This window comes from Ranitomeya variabilis, chromosome 1 (assembly GCF_051348905.1).
Source record: "Ranitomeya variabilis isolate aRanVar5 chromosome 1, aRanVar5.hap1, whole genome shotgun sequence".
NCBI lineage: Eukaryota > Metazoa > Chordata > Amphibia > Anura > Dendrobatidae > Ranitomeya > Ranitomeya variabilis.
Window position 1 is genome coordinate 1,111,623,157 of NC_135232.1, and position 21,805 is coordinate 1,111,644,961.

The 21,805-nt window shown below is 48.2% G+C and overlaps 1 protein-coding gene across 2 annotated transcripts in view; it reads right to left on the reverse strand.

Annotated features, from left to right (window-relative positions):
* Window positions 1–21,805, reverse strand: part of NSD2 (nuclear receptor binding SET domain protein 2) — a 113,376-nt gene that overhangs the window by 4,799 nt on the left and 86,772 nt on the right. For both annotated transcript variants that reach the window (XM_077280188.1, XM_077280189.1), the window contains exons 20-22: window positions 3,264–3,405; window positions 1,428–1,534; window positions 386–590 (exon numbers count right to left, since the gene is read on the reverse strand). In XM_077280188.1, the coding sequence (XP_077136303.1) occupies window positions 386–590; window positions 1,428–1,534; window positions 3,264–3,405 (454 nt within the window). The remainder of the gene's footprint in view (window positions 1–385; window positions 591–1,427; window positions 1,535–3,263; window positions 3,406–21,805) is intronic.

A 21,805-nucleotide genomic window follows, 5' to 3' on the forward strand; every position in this document is an offset into this window, starting at 1 on the left:
AATAGGCTATACATAGGGGGTTCATTATTCAGCACCACCTTTTGGGTCTTCAGCTGGCCAAAACTATCAAACCATCACTAGCCAGCGATCATGCCTGCTGGAGAAGGCAATGGGTGCCAAAATTGATGCCCTATTGGGATTCAGCTCCTGAGCCCGCTCCATACATCATTGCTACCACCACTACATCCTGTGGAGGGCGCTGTGGCCCTCACAGCCTTCTCATCACTTACCTCGCCACCGCAGCCCCCTTAAACCTCTAACTGGTGGGGTGTGCTGAGGGTCGGACCCCTACAGACCTAATACGGTTTTTATTTAGACTAGGCCATCAAGGATGTTAATGCTCAGCTTTAGGAAACCGGCGCAATACATGTTGGGCGTTACTCACCGAACGGCGGTTTGCTGAGGTCGAGACACGACAGGTGGTAGGTCTTCGTACACAACTTCCTGTCGCAGAGAATTAGCTCGCCACCGTCGTTACAGCGGAAGCAGTAATCCTCAGATTCTTTCTTCCCTTCGCCTTTAGTCTTGCGTCTTTTCGGCTTTTTCTTGGCCTTCTTGGCTTTCTCGTCATGCGATGACGCTGTGGAATTCTAAAATATCAGACGGAAAAAGAACCGTGAAGGCGAGCTCTGGAGTCTGAGGGGATGCCGAACCCAGTTACCAGGGTACAGGCTGCAACCATGATGGCCACGGCTGTGACATGGGGGGCAGTGGCAAGTCTGAACCACATCTTTTAAGCTAGGGTTTAGACATGTTGGTGGGAGGAGGCACAGACCACCTATGTTGGTCGAGGAAGAGGCATCAAATGGAGTGCGCCAGATCGGGCGACTATATGTGAGGAGTGAGGAAGTTCGGATAAGGTGTTCTCTGGGCAAACTCGAGAGCTAATAGTGTCTCTGGCGCGCTCAAATAATATGTTCAAGTCCCCACGGCTGATCGACAGCCACAACACCTGCAGGAACAGCTGTGAGACACTCGACGACAGCCACAACACCTGCAGGAACAGCCGTGAGACACTCGACGACAGCCACAACACCTGCAGGAACAGCCGTGAGACACTCGACTCTTGATGCCCAAACTGTGCGGATCTTCCCCGCACCACCCCCGGTGATTGACAGGCCTCTCCTTATGTACGCTGTTTGGAGAAACACGGAGCCTGCTTGGATTAACACCCGATAGGTCTCCTGACAGCAGCATAAATGCCCACACACATTAATAGGGGAACACAATGGACAATTGTTTCCATGATTGTTCTTTGGATGGTTTTCATCTATAATGCTTGGAGGCCTTACTGTAGCAGGGGAGATCTTGTATCCCCTATAGGGCCTATACATTGCTGAGGATGGATGGCATTTGTCACCCATGTGCTTGGCATACGACATACGCTCGTATGCGCACATCGGCATTATGAGCACATATAGACAAACCTTGGGTCGATCTCCAAGGAATCCACTACAATTGGGAGCCCCGCATCTGCAGACGGTTTTCTCATTTCCAAGGCAATCCAAATTATAGTTGAATGTTAGCTCTTCTCCTGCAAAATGAAGAGATATAGAAGGAGAAAGAACACGACCCTTGTATGCCCTGAACAAGCAGCACAGAGGATCGCCTTGATCACACTAGAGAGGTCTTCGTAAAAGCAGGAAGGTCAGGGAGAACAACCCTTTAACCCCTTCACCCCCGGAGCTTTTTCCGTTTTTCCGTTTTCGTTTTTCGCTCCCCTCCTTCCCAGAGCCATAACTTTTTTATTTTTCCATCAATTTGGCCATGTGAGGGCTTATTTTTTGCGGGACGAGTTGTACTTTTGAACGACATCATTGGTTTTAGCATGTCGTGTACTAGAAAACGGGAAAAAAATTCCAAGTGCAGTGAAATTGCAAAAAAAGTGCAATCCCACACTTGTTTTTTGCTTGCCTATTTTGCTAGGTTCACTAAATGCTAAAACTGACCTGCCATTATGATTCTCCAGGTCACTACGAGTTCATAGACACCTAACATGACTAGGTTATTTTTCACCTAAGTGGTGAAAAAAAATTCCAAACTTTGCAAAAAACAAAACAAAACAAAATTGCGCCATTTTCCGATACTCGTAGCGTCTCCATTTTTCGTGATCTGGGGTCAGGTGAGGGCTTATTTTTTGCGTGCCGAGCTGGCATTTTTAATGATAGCATTTTGGTGTAGATACGTTCTTTTGATCGCCCGTTATTGCATTTTAATGCAATGTCGTGGCGACCAAAAAAACGTAAATCTGGCGTTTCGAATTTTTTTCTCATTACGCCATTTAGCGATCAGGTTAATGCTTTTTTTTAATTGATAGATCGGGCGATTCTGAACGCGGCGATACCAAATATGTGTAGGTTTTTGGTTTTTTTTATTGATTTATTTTGATTGGGGCGAAAGGGGGGTGATTTAAACTTTTATGTTTTTTTTATTTTTTTCACATTTTTAAAAACTTTTTTTTTTTACTTTTGCCATGCTTCTATAGCCTCCATGGGAGGCTAGAAGCAGGCACAGCCCGATCGGCTCTGCTACATAACAGCGATCATCAGATCGCTGTTATGTAGCTAAAATGCAGGTGTGCTGTGAGCGCCGACCACAGGGGGGCGCTCACAGCCACCGGCAATCAGTAACCATAGAGGTCTCAAGGACCTCTATGGTTACAATGGAGGAGCATCGCCGACCCCCGATCATGTGACAGGGGTCGGCGATGCGCTCATATCCGGCCGCACGGCCGGATGCGGTAGTTAAATGCCGCTGTCTGCGCTTGACAGCGGCATTTAACTAGTTAATAGCGGCGGGTGATCGCGATTTCACCCGCCGCTATTGCGCGCACATGTCAGCTGTAAAAAACAGCTGACATGTCGCGACTTTGATGTGCGCTCACCGCCGGAGCGCACATCAAAGCGGGGGTCCCGACATGTGACGTACTATACCGTCACATGTCGGGAAGGGGTTAAGTGACGGTATATTCTAGGATTTAATTTTGTTACCTATCCACGATAACTTGGGAACCCCAACGATACCAAAAACAGTCACAGATGATGGAGGAGAAGCGTGTGCTGAGGCATTTCAGGACCCCATTCGTGGGGTTGTTGTCCCATCTGGACCGGAGCCCTGAAATCTGTTTCCTACCCGACAGCATCCGACTTCTCTTTTCATTAGACAGTCTGTTCAGTTGCGTCGATGACGTTGACACAGACCGGCTAATCGAATCACTATCGTAATAAACCCTCCACCGGGAGTAAATGGACTCGGATCGTTACCTGCAGGGATGTCCCGCACAGCTAAGAGGCCCACACGGGTGTCTCCATTTACGGTCCATTTCTGGGTCTCACAGTTTGGCTGACAGCTGTGGTTCATGAAGCGGGAAAAGTTGCCCTTTGGTCCTGCGTCAATGATCCGGTCCTGCAAGAAAATACCCAAACGGTCAGACATTAAAATGGACACAAACCTGCTTCTTGTCACTTGCATACCCTGACCTGTGCTTTTTTACATGTATATTTGCATGGGTCAGGAGATGGTGCAGGCAGTGTCATACAGCCAGCATCTGCCTCTTACACCAGCGATAGGAGCTGCGGACCATCTCACACTGCGACATGTAGTTGGTGCCCTCCTTCTGCCGTTCATCGCACCCCTTACACCCTACCACATGATTCGGGGCAGACAGGCTGCCAGCCCAGATCGGTGCCTGCGGATGACCCCAGCAGCCATCTTTGTACAGGGATTCATAGGAAATCGGAATCTAAACCAATTTTAGTGTTCAATACTCTTTCCCTGTGTCATTTCTCATCTAATATATAATTGCCTAGAATACTACTTCCTGCAATTTGTGCCAACTTCCGTGGCTTTGTCCGGAGCTAATGTCCGGAGCTAATGTCCGGAGCTAAGTGACGTCACCAGTGTCCTACACCCAGGCAGAGCACAGTGGCCCCAGGCAGAGCACAGGGGCCCCAGGCAGCATATGGGGCCCCAGGCAGAGCACAGTGGTCCCAGGCAGAGCACAGGGGCCCCAGGCAGAGCACAGGGGCCCCAGGCAGAGCACAGTGGCCCCAGGCAGAGCACAGGGGCCCCAGGCAGCATATGGGGCCCCAGGCAGCATATGGGGCCCCAGGCAGAGCACAGGGGCCCCAGGCAGAACATGGGGCCCCAGGCAGAGCACAGGGGCCCCAGGCAGAGCACAGGGGCCCCAGGCAGCATATGGGGCCCCAGGCAGCATATGGGGCCCCAGGCAGAGCACAGTGGCCCCAGGCAGAGCACAGTGGCCCCAGGCAGAACATGGGGCCCCAGGCAGAGCACAGGGGCCCCAGGCAGAGCACAGGGGCCCCAGGCAGCATATGGGGCCCCAGGCAGCATATGGGGCCCCAGGCAGCATATGGGGCCCCAGGCAGAGCACAGTGGCCCCAGGCAGCATATGGGGCCCCAGGCAGAGCACAGTGGCCCCAGGCAGAGCACAGGGGCCCCAGGCAGCATATGGGGCCCCAGGCAGCATATGGAGCCCCAGGCAGAGCACAGGGGCCCCAGGCAGAACATGGGGCCCCAGGCAGAGCACAGGGGCCCCAGGCAGAGCACAGGGGCCCCAGGCAGCATATGGGGCCCCAGGCAGCATATGGGGCCCCAGGCAGAGCACAGTGGCCCCAGGCAGAGCACAGTGGCCCCAGGCAGAACATGGGGCCCCAGGCAGAGCACAGGGGCCCCAGGCAGAGCACAGGGGCCCCAGGCAGCATATGGGGCCCCAGGCAGCATATGGGGCCCCAGGCAGAGCACAGGGGCCCCAGGCAGCATATGGGGCCCCAGGCAGAGCACAGTGGCCCCAGGCAGCATATGGGGCCCCAGGCAGAGCACAGTGGCCCCAGGCAGAGCACAGGGGCCCCAGGCAGCATATGGGGCCCCAGGCAGAGCACAGTGGTCCCAGGCAGAGCACAGGGGCCCCAGGCAGAGCACAGTGGCCCCAGGCAGAACATGGGGCCCCAGGCAGAGCACAGTGGCCCCAGGCAGAGCACAGGGGCCCCAGGCAGAGCACAGGGGCCCCAGGCAGAGCACAGGGGCCCCAGGCAGCATATGGGGCCCCAGGCAGAGCACAGGGGCCCCAGGCAGCATATGGGGCCCCAGGCAGAGCACACACCAAATCGGAGGCCGAGGGGCCCCGCCAACCAAATCGGAGGCCGAGGGGCCCCGCCAACCAAATCGGAGGCCGAGGGGCCCCGCCAACCAAATCGGAGGCCGAGGAGCCCCGCCCACAAAATCGAAGGCCGAGCGGCCCCGCCCACCAAAGCGGAGGCCGAGGGGCCCCGCCCACCAAAGCGGAGGCCGAGGGTCCCCGCCCACCAAAGCGGAGGCCGAGGGTCCCCGCCCACCACATCGGAGGCCGAGGGTCCCCGCCCACCAAATCGGAGGCCGAGGGTCCCCGCCCACCAAATCGGAGGCCGAGGGTCCCCGCCCACCAAATCGGAGGCCGAGGGTCCCCGCCCACCAAATCGGAGGCCGAGGGTCCCCGCCCACCAAATCGGAGGCCGAGGGTCCCCGCCCACCAAATCGGAGGCCGAGGGGCCCCGCCAACCAAATCGGAGGCCGAGGGGCCCCGCCCACCAAATCGAAGGTCGAGGGGCCCCGCCCACGAAAGCGGAGGCCGAGGGTCCCCGCACACCAAATCGGAGGCAGAGGGACCCCGCCCACCAAATCGGAGGCCGAGGGGTCCCGCCCACCAAAGCGGAGGCCGAGGGCCCCCGACCACCAAATCGGAGGCCGAGGGGCCCCGCCCACCAAATCGGAGGCCGAGGGTCCCCGCCCACCAAATCGGAGGCCGAGGGGCCCCGCCCACCAAATCGGAGGCCGAGAGTCCCCGCCCACCAAATCGGAGGCCGAGGGGCCCCGCCAACCAAATCGGAGGCCGAGGAGCCCCGCCCACCAAAAGTAAGTGCGGCCCCAAAAGTAAGTGCGCCCCCGGGTGCAAAAGTAAGTGCGCCCCCGGGTGCAAAAGTAAGTGCGCCCCCGGGTGCAAAAGTAAGTGCGCCCCCGGGTGCAAAAGTAAGTGCGCCCCCGGGTGCAAAAGTAAGTGCGCCCCCGGGTGCAAAAGTAAGTGCGCCCCCGGGTGCAAAAGTAAGTGCGCCCCCGGGTGCAAAAGTAAGTGCGCCCCCGGGTGCAAAAGTAAGTGCGCCCCCGGGTGCAAAAGTAAGTGCGCGCCCCCGGGTGCAAAAGTGCGCGCGCCCCCGGGTGCAAAAGTAAATGCGCCACCGGGTGCAAAAGTAAGTGCGCCCCCGGGTGCAAAAGTAAGTGCGCCCCCGGGTGCAAAAGTAAGTGCGCCCCCGGGTGCAAAAGTAAGTGCGCCCCCGGGTGCAAAAGTAAGTGCGCCCCCGGGTGCAAAAGTAAGCGCGCCCCCCAGTCCCGTGTGTGAAAAGTGCTGCTGTAAAGCTGGTAGCGCTGTTCAAGCACCATGTATTTCCTTCAGGAAATGCCCATCTAATATATAATTGCCTAGAATACTACTTCCTGCAATTTGTGCCAAGAAAGAACATACCAATATACATAGTTATTGATACATATTATTTATTATTTACATTATTGTTCTTAAGCAAAGAACCGTTGTTGTGGCATTTGCCACAACACGCAAAGTTGTTGTCTGATGTCTTTCATCCCTCTCCTCATAAGCATGTTCATGGATCCTGTGCAACTGTACCTTAAATAACAAGAATTGTCAAGAGCTGGTGAGTGCAGCCATTTTTTGTTCTTTCTTACTATTATTTATTAATTGTATTATTCTTACATTTGAATAAATAAAGTATATATGGATTCTAGACTCCCGATTCTTTAGAATCGGGCTGCCATCTAGTTATTACATAACAATTTATGAACATCTATGGCGAATATAATATATATATATATATATATATATATATATATATATATATATATATATATATATATATATAATCTCTACTATATCATTGTCTAAGGGTCACTTCCGTCTTTCTGTCTGTCTGTCACGGATATTCATTGGTCGCGGCCTCTGTCTGTCATGGAAATCCAAGTAGCTGATTGGTTGTGGCAAAACACCCACGACCAATCAGCGACGGCCATAGTCTGGCAGCTAAATGGCTGCTGCTTTACTGCCCTGCAGTCAGCGCTGAGCGCTCACACAGGGTTAATGCCAGTGTTAACGGACCGCGGTGTAACGCACTCCGTTAACGCAGCTATTAACCCTGTGTGACCAACTTTTTACTATTGATGCTGCGTATGCAGCATAATAATAATAAAAAAAAGGTTATTCTCACCTTCCGACATCGCCCGCTGTCCTCGGGAGTGCAAGCGGCAGGTTCCAGTGCGAAGGATGCTATGCGAGAAGGACATGCCATGATGTCACGGTCATGTGACCGCGATGTCATCACAGGTCCTGCGCTCATACCAACCCTGGGACCGGAAGCTGCCGCGTGCACCACACACAGGCGCCAGGACTTCAAGGGGCCCTCGGAAGGTGAGTATATGTTTTTATTTTAACCCCTTCACCCCCAAGGGTGGTTTGCACGTTAATGACCGGGCCAATTTTTACAATTCTGACCACTGTCCCTTTATGAGGCTATAACTCTGGAACGCTTTGACGGATCTTGGCGATTCTGACATTGTTTTCTCGTGACATATTGTACTTCATGTTAGTGGTAAAATTTATTCGATATAACTTGCGTTTATTTGTGAAAAAAATGGAAATTTGGCGAAAATTTTGAAAATTTTGCAATTTTCCAACTTTGAATTTTTATGCCCTTAAATCACAGACATATGTCACGCAAAATACTTAATAAGTAACATTTCCCACATGTCTACTTTACATCAGTACAATTTTGGAACCAAAATTTTTTTTTTTGTGACGGAGTTATAAGGGTTAAAAGTTGACCAGCAATTTCTCATTTTTACAACACCATTTTTTTTTAGGGACCACATCTCATTTGAAGTCATTTTGAGGGGTCTATATGATAGAAAATACTCAAGTGTGACACCATTCTAAAAACTGCACCCCTCAAGGTGCTCAAAACCACATTCAAGAAGTTTATTAACCCTTCAGGTGTTTCACAGGAATTTTTGGAATGTTTAAATAAAAATGAGCATTTAACTTTTTTTCACACACAATTTATTTCAGCTCCAATTTGTTTTATTTTACCAAGGGTAACAGGAGAAAATGGACCCCCAAAGTTGTTGTACAATTTGTCCTGAGTACGCTGATACCCCATATGTGAGGGTAAACCACTGTTTGGGCGTATGGCAGAGCTCGGAAGGAAAGGAGCGCCATTTGACTTTTCAATGCAAAATTGACTGGAATTGAGATGGGACGCCATGTTGCGTTTGGAGAGCCCCTGATGTGCCTAAACACTGAAACCCCCTACAAGTGACACCATTTTGGAAAGTAGACCCCCTAAGGAACTTATCTAGATGTGTGGTGAGCACTTTGACCCACCAAGTGCTTCACAGAAGTTTATAATGCAGAGCCGTAAAAATAAAAAATCATATTTTTTCACAAAAATGATCTTTTTGCCCCCAATTTTTTATTTTCCCAAGGGTAAGAGAAGAAATTGGACACCAAAAAATGTTGTGCAATTTGTCCTGAGTACGATGATACCCCATATGTGGGTGTAAACCATTGTTTGGGCGCATGGCAGAGCTTGGAAGGGAAGGAGCGCCATTTGACTTTTCAATGCAAAATTGACTGGAATTGAGATGGGACGCCATGTTGCGTTTGGAGAGCCCCTGATGTGCCTAAACATTGAAACTCCCTACAAGTGACACCATTTTGGAAAGTAGACCCCCTAAGGAACTTATCTAGATGTGTGGTGAGCACTTTGACCCACCAAGTGCTTCACAGAAGTTTATAATGCAGAGCCGTAAAAATAAAAAATCATATTTTTTCACAAAAATGATCTTTTTGCCCCCAATTTTTTATTTTCCCAAGGGTAAGAGAAGAAATTGGACCCCAAAAAATGTTGTGTAATTTGTCCTGAGTACGCTGATTCCCCATATGTGCGTGTAAACCATTGTTTGGGCGCATGGCAGAGCTTGGAAGGGAAGGAGCGCCATTTGACTTTTCAATGCAAAATTGACTGGAATTGAGATGGGACGCCATGTTGCGTTTGGAGAGCCCCTGATGTGCCTAAACATTGAAACTCCCTACAAGTGACACCATTTTGGAAAGTAGACCCCCTAAGGAACTTATCTAGATGTGTTTTGAGAGCTTTGAACCCCCAAGTGTTTCACTACAGATTATAACGCAGAGCCGTGAAAATAATTTTTATTTTTTTTCTCAAAAATGATTTTTTAGCACCCAGCTTTGTATTTTTACAAGGGTAACAGAATAAATTGGACCCCAAAATTTGTTTTCCAATTTGTCCTGAGTACGCTGATACCCCATATGTGGGGGGGAACCACTGTTTGGGCGCATGACAGAGCTCGGAAGGGAAGGAGCGCCATTTGGAATGCAGCCTTAAATGGATTGGTCTGCAGGCGTCACGTTGCATTTGCAGAGCCCCTGATGTACCCAAACAGTACAAACCCCCCACAAGTGACCCCATATTGGAAACTAGACCTCCCAAGGAACTTATCTAGATGTGTTGTGAGAACTTTGAACCCCCAAGTGTTTCACTACAGTTTATAACGCAGAGCCGTGAAAATAAAACATCTTTTTTTTCCCACAAAAATGATTTTTAGCCCCCCCAATTTTTATTTTCCTAAGGATAACAAGAGAACTTGGACCCCAGAAGTTGTTGTTCAATTTGTCCCGAGTACGCTGATAACACATATGTTGGGGTAAACCCCTTTTTGGGCGCACGGGAGAGCTCGGAAGGGAAGGAGCACTGTTTTACTTTTTCAACGCAGAATTGGCTGGAATTGAGATTGGACGCCATGTCGCGCTTGGAGAGCCCCTGATGTGCCTGGACAGTGGAAACCCCCCAATTCTACCTGAAACCCTAACCCAAACACACCCCTAACCCTAATCCCAACGGTAACCCTAACCACACCCCTAGCCCTGACACACCCATAATTCTAATCCCAACCCTAATCCAAACGTAAATGTAATCCAAACCCCAACCCTAACTTTAGCCCCAACCCTAACTTTAGCCCCAACCCTAACTTTACCTCCAACCCTAGCCCTAACCCTACCCCTACCCCTAAACGTGACTGAAATACGTGGCACTGAAATACGTGGCACTGAAATACGTGGCACTGAAATACGTGGTACTAAAATATGTGGCACTGAAATACGTGATACGTGGCACTGAAATACGTGATACGTGGCACTGAAATACGTGGCACTGAAATACGTGGCACTGAAACACGTGGCACTGAAATACGTGGCACTGAAATACGTGGCACTGAAATACGTGGCACTATGACTGTCAGAAAATGTTCATTAAACGGTTAGGGGTGAGGTTAGGGGTAGAGTTAGGGTTAGGGTTTGGATCCCTTTATCACCTTGATGGTGGTGGGTGGCTTTTCAGTGTGTTTTCTGTTTTTTTTTTCGAAAAAATGCATGCGTTTTTAACGCAAACAAACGCATGTGCTTAAAAACGCAAGAAAATACTGCAGGTTGTATTTCTGAAAATGAACGTATGCAGAAAAAAAACGCATGCGTTTGAAAACGCGACCAAACGCGTACAAAAAAACCGCATGCGTTTTCAATGTTAAATATAGGGAAAAAACGCATGCGTTTTTTTGTGCAAAAAACGCTGCAGACAAAAACGCAAGTGTGAAACCAGCGACGCTTTTTATAGCAAAAAAGTTTTTGCGTCTCCACATTTTGAGACCTATAATTTTTCCACATTTTGCTCCACAGAGTCATGTGAGATCTTGTTTTTTGCGGGACGAGTTGACGTTTTTACTGGTAACATTTTCGGACACGTGACCGTTTTTGATCGCTTTTTATTCCGATTTTTGTGAGGCAGAATGACCAAAAACCAGCTATTCATGAATTTCTTTTGGGGGAGGCGTTTATACCGTTCCGCGTTTGGTAAAATTGATAAAGCAGTTTTATTCGTCGGGTCAGTACGATTACAGCGATATCTCATTTATATCATTTTTTTATGTTTTGGCGCTTTTATACGATAAAAACTAAAATATAGAAAAAATAATTATTTTGGTATCGCTTTATTCTCAGGACTATAACTTTTTTATTTTTTTGCTGATGATGCTGTATGGCGGCTTGTTTTTTGCGGGACAAGATGACGTTTTCAGCGGTACCATGGATATTTATATCAGTCTTTTTGATCGCGTGTTATTCCACTTTTTGTTCGGCGGTATGGTAATAAAGCGTTGTTTTTTGCCTCGTTTTTTTTTTTTTTCTTACGGTGTTTACTGAAGGGGTTAACTAGTGGGGCAGTTTTATAGGTTGGGTCGTTACGGACGCGGCGATACTAAATATGTGTACTTTTATTGTTTTGTTTTTTTTATTTAGATAAAGAAATGTATTTATGGGAATAATATATATATTTTTTTTTTATTATTTATTTAGGATTTTTTTTTTTTTTTTTTTTACACATGTGGAAAATTTTTTTTTTTACTTTTTTACTTTGTCCCAGGGGGGGACATCACAGATAATTGATTTGGCAGTGTGCACAGCACTCTGCCAGATCGACGATCTGCTGTGCAGGGCTGCAGGCTTACCAAGTGTCTGCTCTGAGCAGACACTCGGTAAGCCACCTCCTTCCCTGCAGGACCCGGATGCCGCGGCCATCTTGGATCCGGGACCTGCAGCCAGGAAGGAGGTAGGAGACCCTCGCAGCAACGCGATCACATCGCGTTGCTCCGGGGGTCTCAGGGAAGCCCGCAGGGAGCCCCCTCCCTGCGCGATGCTTCCCTATACCGCCGGTACACTGCGATCATGTTTGATCGCGGTGTGCCGGGGGTTAATGTGCCGGGGGCGGTCCATGACGGCTCCTGGCACATAGTGCCGGATGTCAGCTGCGATATGCAGCTGACACCCGGCCGCCATCGGCCGCGCTCCCCCCGTGAGCGCCGCTGATCGGTGATGACGTACTATCCCGTCGGCGGTCATACGGGCCCACCCCACCTCGACGGGATAGTACGTCAAATGTCGGGAAGGGGTTAAGTCTTTTTTAACCACGCATATAGTGCCCACATTGCTATATACTACGTGGGCTGTGTTACATACTGCGTGGGCTCTGTTATATACTACATCTCTGTGCTATATACTATGTAGCTGGGCAATATACAACGTGACTGTGCAATATACAACGTGACTGTCCAATATACTACGTGGCTGTGCAATATACTATGTGCTCTGTGTTATATACTACGTAGCTGTGCAATATACTATGTGGCGGTGGCGGTTCTGTTATATACTACGTCGACTGTGCAATATACTACGTGGCTCTGTTATATACTACGTGGCTGTGCAATATACTACATAGCTATGCAATATACTATATGCCTCTACAATATACTACGTGGCTATGTTATATATTACGTGACTCTGCTATATACTACGTCGCTGACCAATATGCTACATACAGTCATGGCCAAAAGTATTGACACCCCTGCAATTCTGTCAGATAATACTCAGTTTCTTCTTGAAAATGATTGCAAACACATTCTTTGGTATTATCTTCATTTAATTTGCCTTAAATAAAAAAAACATAAAAAGAATTGTCGTAACGCCAAATTGGATATAATTCCACACCAAACATAAAAGAGGGGATGGACAAAAGTATTGGCACTGTTCGAAAAATCATGTGACGCTTCTCTAGTTTGTGTAATTAACAGCACCTGTAACTTACCTGTGGCACCTAACAGGTGTTGGCAATAACTAAATCACACTTGCAGCCAGTTGACATGGATTAAAGTTGACTCAACCTCTGTCCTGTGTCCTTGTGCAATACACTATGTAGCTGTGCAATACACTACGTGACTGTTATATACTATGTGGCTGTGCAATATACTACGTGGCTGTCCAATATACTACGTGGCTGTGTCGGTTCTGTTATATACTACGTGGCTCTGTTATATACTACGTGGCTGTGCAATATACTACGTGGCTGTGCAATATACTACGTGGCTGTGCAATATACTACGTGGCTGTGCAATATACTACGTGGCTGTGCAATATACTACGTGGCTGTGCAATATACTACGTAGCTATGCAATATACTAAGTGCCTCTACAATATACTACGTGGCTATATTATATACTACGTGGCTCTGCTATATACTATTTCGCTGGCCAATATACTACATAGCTGTGCAATATACTATGTGGCTCTACAATATACAGTACTACATGACTATGTAATATACTACATGACTATGTAATATACTACATGGCTGTGCAATATACTATGTGGCTCTACAATATACTACATGGCTATGTTATATACTACGTGGCTCTGCTATATACTACTTCGCTGACCAATATACTACATAGCTGTGCAATACACTACATGACTTATATACTACATGGCTGTGCAATATACTATGTGACTCAACAATATACTACATGGCTATGTTATATACTACGTGGCTCTGCTACATACTACGTGGCTGACCAATATACTACATACCTGTGCAATACACTACGTGGCTATGTTATATACTACGTGGCTGTTACAGTGCCTACAAGTAGTATTCAACCCCCTGCAGATTTAGCAGGATTACACATTTGGAATTAACTTGGCATTGTGACATTTGGACTGTAGATCAGCCTGGAAGTGTGAAATGCACTGCAGCAAAAAAGAATGTTATTTCTTTGTTTATTTTTTTTTTAAATTGTGAAAAGTTTTTTCAGAGGGTCATTTATTATTCAGCCCCTCAACCCACCAGAATTCTGTTTGGTTCCCCTAAAGTATTAAGAAGTAGTTCAGGCACAAAGAACAATGAGCTTCACATGTTTGGATTAATTATCTCTTTTTCCAGCCTTTTCTGACTATTTAAGACCCTCCCCAAACTTGTGAACAGCACTCATACATGGTCAACATGGGAAAGACAAAGGAGCATTCCAAGGCCATCAGAGACAAGATCGTGGAGGGTCACAAGGCTGGCAAGGGGTACAAAACCCTTTCCAAGGAGTTGGGCCTACCTGTCTCCACTGTTGGGAGCATCATCCGAAAGTGGAAGACTTATGGAACTACTGTTAGCCTTCCACGGCCTGGACAGCCTTTGAAAGTTTCCTCCCGTGCCGAGGCCAGGCTTGTCCGAAGAGTCAAGGCTAACCCAAGGACAACAAGGAAGGAGCTCCGGGAAGATCTCATGGCAGTGGGGACATTGGTTTCAGTCAATACCATAAGTAACGTACCCCACCGCAATGGTCTCCGTTCCAGACGAGCCCGTAAGGTACCTTTACTTTCAAAGCGTCATGTCAAGGCTCGTCTACAGTTTGCTCATGATCACTTGGAGGACTCTGAGACTGACTGGTTCAAGGTTCTCTGGTCTGATGAGACCAAGATCGAGATCTTTGGTGCCAACCACACACGTGACGTTTGGAGACTGGATGGCACTGCATACGACCCCAAGAATACCATCCCTACAGTCAAGCATGGTGGTGGCAGCATCATGCTGTGGGGCTGTTTCTCAGCCAAGGGGCCTGGCCATCTGGTCCGCATCCATGGGAAGATGGATAGCACAGCCTACCTGGAGATTTTGGCCAAGAACCTCCGCTCCTCCATCAAGGATCTTAAGATGGGTCGTCATTTCATCTTCCAACAAGACAACGACCCAATGCACACAGCCAAGAAAACCAAGGCCTGGTTCAAGAGGCAAAAAATCAAGGTGTTGCAGTGGCCTAGTCAGTCTCCTGACCTTAACCCAATTGAAAACTTGTGGAAGGAGCTCAAGATTAAAGTCCACATGAGACACCCAAAGAACCTAGATAACTTGGAGAAGATCTGCATGGAGGAGTGGGCCAAGATAACTCCAGAGACCTGTGCCGGCCTGATCAGGTCTTATAAAAGACGATTATTAGCTGTAATTGCAAACAAAGGTTATTCCACAAAATATTAAACCTAGGGGTTGAATAATAATTGACCCACACTTTTAAGTTTAAAATTTATAAAAATTTAGCTGAGCAACAAAACTTTTTGGTTTGTAAGATTTATGCATCTGTTAATAAATCCTGCTCTTGTTTGAAGTTTGAAGGCTCTAACTTATTTGCATCTTATTAAACCTGCTAAATCTGCAGGGGGTTGAATACTACTTGTAGGCATTGTATATACTACGTAGCTTTGCTATATACTACGTGCGCTGTTACATACTACGCCGGTAGTGTTATATACTACGTCACTGTGCAATATAGTACGTAGCCTGTGCTATATACTACCTACATATTCTAGATTACCCGATACGTTACGATACCGGGATTGGCATCTGCACCGTCGCAGCTACAGCCACAAAATTTTGCCCCCGCGCATTCCAATTCACCAAACAATTTTGCCCCTATCTACATAATGGGGAAAAAGTGAAAGGAAAGGTGACAGCCAGGAGGAGATGGCATACAGGTATATACTATATACAGGGGAGATTACATACACGTATATACTATATACAGGAGATGACATACAGCTATATATTATATACAGGAGGAGATGACACAGGTATATACTATATACAGGGGAGAAAACTTACAGGTATATACTATATACAGGAGATGACATACAGGTATATACTATATACAGGAGATGACATACAGGTATATGCTATATACAGGATAGATGACACATACATACTATATACAGGGGAGATGACATACAGGTATATACTATATCCAGGGAAGATGACATACAGGTATATACTATATACAGATGACATACAGGTATATACTATATACAGGGGAGATGATGTACAGGTATATACAGGAGATGACATACAGGTATATACAGGAGGAGATGACATACAGCTATATATTATATACAGGAGGAGATGACATACAGGTATATACTATATACAGGGGAGATGACATACAGGTATATACTATATACAGGGGAGATGAATTACAGGTATATACTATATACAGGGGAAAAAGAAACCCAAACAACCGGATAATAGAACCACAGAGAAACAACATACAGGAAGTAAATTATAAAATGCCTTTATTATATATCATTGGCAACAACATAAATCAATAATTTGTGCGCTATACCGGACTCAGAGCCAATTAATATATATGCTCTACATACATAATGACGACCCTGTTAGCATGTGGCAGTAACCTCAGCAGTGCAAAAAAGTGTGCAACAGTGCAAAGAAGCTCTGGTATACAAAGCATATACACCAGAGGTGTGTTTTATATAAGGGCTTAAAAGTGCCTTGTGCCATCACAAAATACAAATATCATATGCCAATATAAGGATAAAGTGCAGAGTGACAGCAAAAAAAGATAGGAGAAAAGGTTAATATGTGCTGGGTATTACCTACAGGGATCGCCATGTCCAATATAACGCACCCCGACGCGCGTTTCGGACCTACAGTCCTTCGTCAGGGGTAGCTATTGTTGTAAAACGGGGGCTTTTTATATGAACTGATCTATCACCGCGGCCCGGGCGTGTGCGGCGCGTGCGCGGTCAGGAGGATCCGGAAGTCCAGGCATCCGCATCACGTGACCGCACGTACGGGGGCTGAGTACCGGACGTTGCCATGACACAGAGACGTGGGACGACGAGACTCCGGATCACAAACTGCGCACGCGCACCACCAGGAGCGCGACCTAGGAGACCAAACAGTATGTGCGCAAATCAAATCAACGGAGCGCCCCAACATGTAATAATAATAAATAATAATAATAATAATTTTATTTATATAGCGCCAACATATTCCGCAGCGCTTTACAACTTATAGAGGGGACTTATACAGACAACAGACATTACAGCATAACAGAAATCACAGTTCAAAACAGATACCAGGAGGAATGAGGGCCCTGCTGCTCGCAAGCTTACAATCTATGAGGAAAAGGGGAGACACGAGAGGTGGATGGTAACAATTGCTTTAGTTATTTGGACCAGCCATAGTGTAAGGCTCGGGTGTTCATGTAAAGCTGCATGAACCAGTTAACTGCCTAAGTATGTAACAGTACAGACACAGAGGCTATTAACTGCATAAAGTGTATGAGAACATGATGGAGGAACGTGATTATGTTGTTGTTTTTTATTAATAGGCCACACAGGGATAATTAGGTTAATGCGTTGAGGCGGTAGGCCAATCTGAACAAATGAGTTTTTAGTGCACGCTTAAAACTGTGGGGATTGGGGATTAATTGTATTAACCTAGGTAGTGCATTCCAAAGAATCGGCGCCGCACGTGTAAAGTCTTGGAGACGGGAGTGGGAGGTTCTGATTATTGAGGATGCTAACCTGAGGTCATTAGCAGAGCGGAGGGCACGGGTAGGTTGGTAGACTGAGACCAGAGAGGAGATGTAGGGTGGTGCTGAGCCATGGAGTGCTTTGTGGATGAGGGTAGTAGTTTTGTACTGGATTCTGGATTGGATGGGTAGCCAGTGTAATGACTGGCACAAGGTAGAGGCATCGGAGCAAGACCGGATACATACGGTGATTAACACAGCAGCAGTTACACGTATATCCATACTGTAGATTACAAACAATTCACCAATGTAACTACATATATTGGCATAAACAGTGGTGTTAATCTAACAAATATATATATATATATATACACACACACACACGGGGAGATGACATACAGGTATATACTATATAGAGGAGGAGATGACATACAGTTATATACTATATACAGGGGAAATGACATACAGGTATATACTATATACAGGAGATGACATACAGGCATATACAATATACAGGAGGAGATGACATACAGTTATATACTATATACAGGGGAAATGACATACAGGTAATATACTATATACAGAAGAGATGACATACAGGTATATACTGAGGGGAAAATAAGAGGTGTGAGGTGAAAATGAAGAGGTGTGAGTGCAAAAGGAGAGGAGTGAGGGGAAAATAGTGGAGTGATTGGAAAAAGACAGGTGTGAGGTCAAAATGACAGGTGTTAAGGGGGGGAAATGAGAGAAGTGAGGGGAAAAATGAGGTGTGAGGGGGAAAAAGACGTGAGGGAGAAAATGAGAGGCGTGATGGGAAAATGAGAGAAGTGAGGTGCTATAACTAACAGTTAGTTACTATGTCTGGGCAACGCCGGGCTCTTCAGCTAGTATGAATATATAATTGGAAAAAATTGCATGTACATACCGTATTTTTCAGACTATAACACGCACTTTTTTCCTCCAAATATGTGGAGGAAAATGGGGGGTGCGTCTTCTAGTCCAGATGTCCCTAATAAGGCTGTGGTGGGAAGGTGGGGGAGCAGCAGCGGGTCACAGGACGCCCGAGCCGGCTACCGCGGTTAACTCCTGTGCCCGCTGCTAAAGAAAGTGCCCGCTGCTAGACAAATGAATATTCACTCCATTCCACGCCCAAAGGACATTTTTTTGCTTCACTACAATTTCCTGATATGGAACTGGGCCCACAAGACTACTGGGATACAGGTGGTCAAGGAACACAGCAGGGCTTTTATGAGAGACACTAGATGGCAGCCCGATTCTAAAGAATCGGGAGTCTAGAATCCATATATACTTTATTTATTCAAATGTAAGAATAATTTGGTGGGCGGGGACCCTCGGCCTCCGATTTGGTTGGCGGGGCCCCACGGCCTCCGATTTGGTGGGTGGGGTCCCTCTGCCTCCGCTTTGGTGGGCGGGGCAGCTCGGCCTTCGATTTGGTGGGCGGGGCTCCTCGGCCTCCGATTTGGTTGGTGGGGCCCCTCGGCCTCCGATTTGGTGGGCGGGGACCCTCGGCCTCCGATTTGGTGGGCGGGGCCCCACGGCCTCCGATTTGGTGGGCGGGGTCCCTCTGCCTCCGATTTGGTGGGCGGGGACCCTCGGCCTCCGCTTTGGTTGGCGGGGCCCCACGGCCTCCGATTTGGTGGGCGGGGTCCCTCTGCCTCCGATTTGGTGGGCGGGGACCCTCGGCCTCCGCTTTGGTTGGCGGGGCCCCACGGCCTCCGATTTGGTGGGCGGGGTCCCTCTGCCTCCGCTTTGGTGGGCGGGGCCGCTCGGCCTTCGATTTGGTGGGCGGGGCTCCTCGGCCTCCGATTTGGTTGGCGAAGCCCCTCGGCCTCCGATTTGGTGGGCGGGGCCCCTTGGCCTCCGATTTGGTTGGCGGGGCCCCTCGGCCTCCGATTTGGTGTGTGCTCTGCCTGGGGCCACTGTGCTCTGCCTGGGGCCCCATATGCTGCCTGGGGCCCCTGTGCTCTGCCTGGGGCCCCATATGCTGCCTGGGGCCCCTGTGCTCTGCCTGGGGCCCCATATGCTGCCTGGGGCCCCTGTGCTCTGCCTGGGGCCTCATATGCTGCCTGGGGCCCCTGTGCTCTGCCTGGGGCCACTGTGCTCTGCCTGGGGCCCCATGTTCTGCCTGGGGCCCCATGTTCTGCCTGGGGCCCCATAAGCTGCCTGGGGCCCCTGTGCTCTGCCTGGGACCACTGTGCTCTGCCTGGGGCCCCTGTGCTCTGCCTGGGGCCACTGTACTCTGCCTGGGGCCCCATATGCTGCCTGGGGCCACTGTGCTGTGCCCCCATATGCTGCCTGGGGCCCCTGTGCTCTGCCTGGGGCCCCATATGCTGCCTGGGGCCCCTGTGCTCTGCCTGGGGCCCCTGTGTTCTGCCTGGGGCCCCTGTGCTCTGCCTGGGGCCCCTGTGTTCTGCCTGGGGCCCCTGTGCTCTGCCTGGGGCCCCATATGCTGCCTGGGGCCCCTGTGCTCTGCCTGGGGCCCCATATGCTGCCTGGGGCCCCTGTGCTCTGCCTGGGGCCACTGTGCTCTGCCTGGGGCCCCATAGGCTGCCTGGGGCCCCTGTGCTCTGCCTGGGACCACTGTGCTCTGCCTGGGGCCCCATAGGCTGCCTGGGGCCCCTGTGCTCTGCCTGGGACCACTGTGCTTTGCCTGGGGCCCCATATGCTGCCTGGGGCCCCTGTGCTCTGCCTGGGTGTAGGACACTGGTGACGTCACTTAGCTCCGGACATTAGCTCCGGACATTAGCTCCGGACATTAGCTCCGGACAAAGCCACGGAAGTTGGCACAAATTGCAGGAAGTAGTATTCTAGGCAATTATATATTAGATGGTGGGGGGAACCTTTAACGTTTGTGACATCTGGCTGCAAACTCTATCTTGTTCTCTGGAAGACGAAGTTCCTGTCTCTCTGATTCCAACAAGAGCTCCAAAAATTCCTGCAGCTTCTGGGGTTCTAGACTTGCCTTCTATAGATTTAAGAGCCAACCTAAGTTTTTTTTTTTTTTTTTTTAAGGTAGAGATCTCTTAACTGAACCCCGCAGTGATGGACTGAATTTCATATAACTAGGAAGTAGTCTAGATAAGGGACAACACGTCTTTTGCCTGAGGTGAGCCATTACCTCGGCAATCACTTTTGTAAACACCAGATGGGTTACCGCTAGACCAAAAGGAAAGACCCTGTACTGAAAGTGACCAACTATTCTGCCCATGGTTACAGCCACCCTGAGGAACTTCTGGTCTTTTGTGAGTGGGCATATGATAATAGGCATCCTTCAGGTCCAAGACCGCCAAGAAACAATCTGGAAAGAGGATTTTTATTGTTGATTTTATAGACTCCATCTTGAACGACTGAACCTTTAAGAATCTGTTTAAGCCTCTTAAGTTGACTATAGTCCTGAACGTTCCATGTGGCTTTCTTATCAAGGATAGTAAAACCTTTCCTCTTTTTCATAGAATGTTAGAGTTGGAAGGTACCAACCAGGGGGTTGGACACGATGACCCTAGAGGCCATCTCTAACCCACTCAGGGAGATCGTATAGGGACTTCTAGAAAAACAGCGTTTTCCACCAAATCCAGGACTTCGGATTCCAATGCCAGCTGCTTACTCGGTGAGGCCTGTGGGGGTTTTTGGGTAAACTGAGTTAATGACTGAAATTCCAGCCGTAGGCTTGTTCTCATCAGGCAGAGAATCCACTTGTTTCCAGATACTCTTTCACAAGCAGGGAAAAAGGGGAAGAGAGCATTAACCACCACCTAGGAACAGGAGTCACTGGGAATAATAATAATAATTTTTATTTATATAGCGTCAACATATTCCGCAGCGCTTTACAACTTATAGAGGGGACTTGTACTGGGAAGATTTTTTACCATCATGGGTGGGAACTCCAAACATAAAGCCTCTGTTCTTTTTTCTTAGATCACCCATCTATTCAGATTTCCGGAGAGGTGGGGTTCTCCGATTAAATCTTCTTTTCCAAAAAAACTTTATACTCTGGTAAGGACAGATAAGGAAACCCTTTTTGCCATCTCCTGCCTTCTCCAAAATATCGTCCAGGGCTGGGCTGAATAGATATTCCCCTTCACTTGGAATAGAGCATAACTTTTATGAAACAGATATTTTTTATTAAAGTTTTCAGAACATAACAGAATTTCCAAAATACCCCACAATCTTTTCCCCATTCCTAACCGCTCCCCCCCCTACCAAACCCTGGTCCAATGATAAAATATATCAAAAGAAAAATACAGACATAGATAAGGCACATATCCCAAGGCACCAGTCATGGAGTACAACTAAATCACTTTCAGGGTGATATAAACATGGTATCACGAGAATAAACTTACAGACGGTAAGCCCGGAACATTCAACCATCCTGCCCAAATTTTCTCAAACACTGCCGGTCTACCCTGTTTAAGATAAATGGCCTTCTCTCTGCATAGTATGAGGTTTAGCTTATTTACATATTCTTTCCTCGTGGGAACTTTATCTGAGATCCAGTGATATGCTATTAATT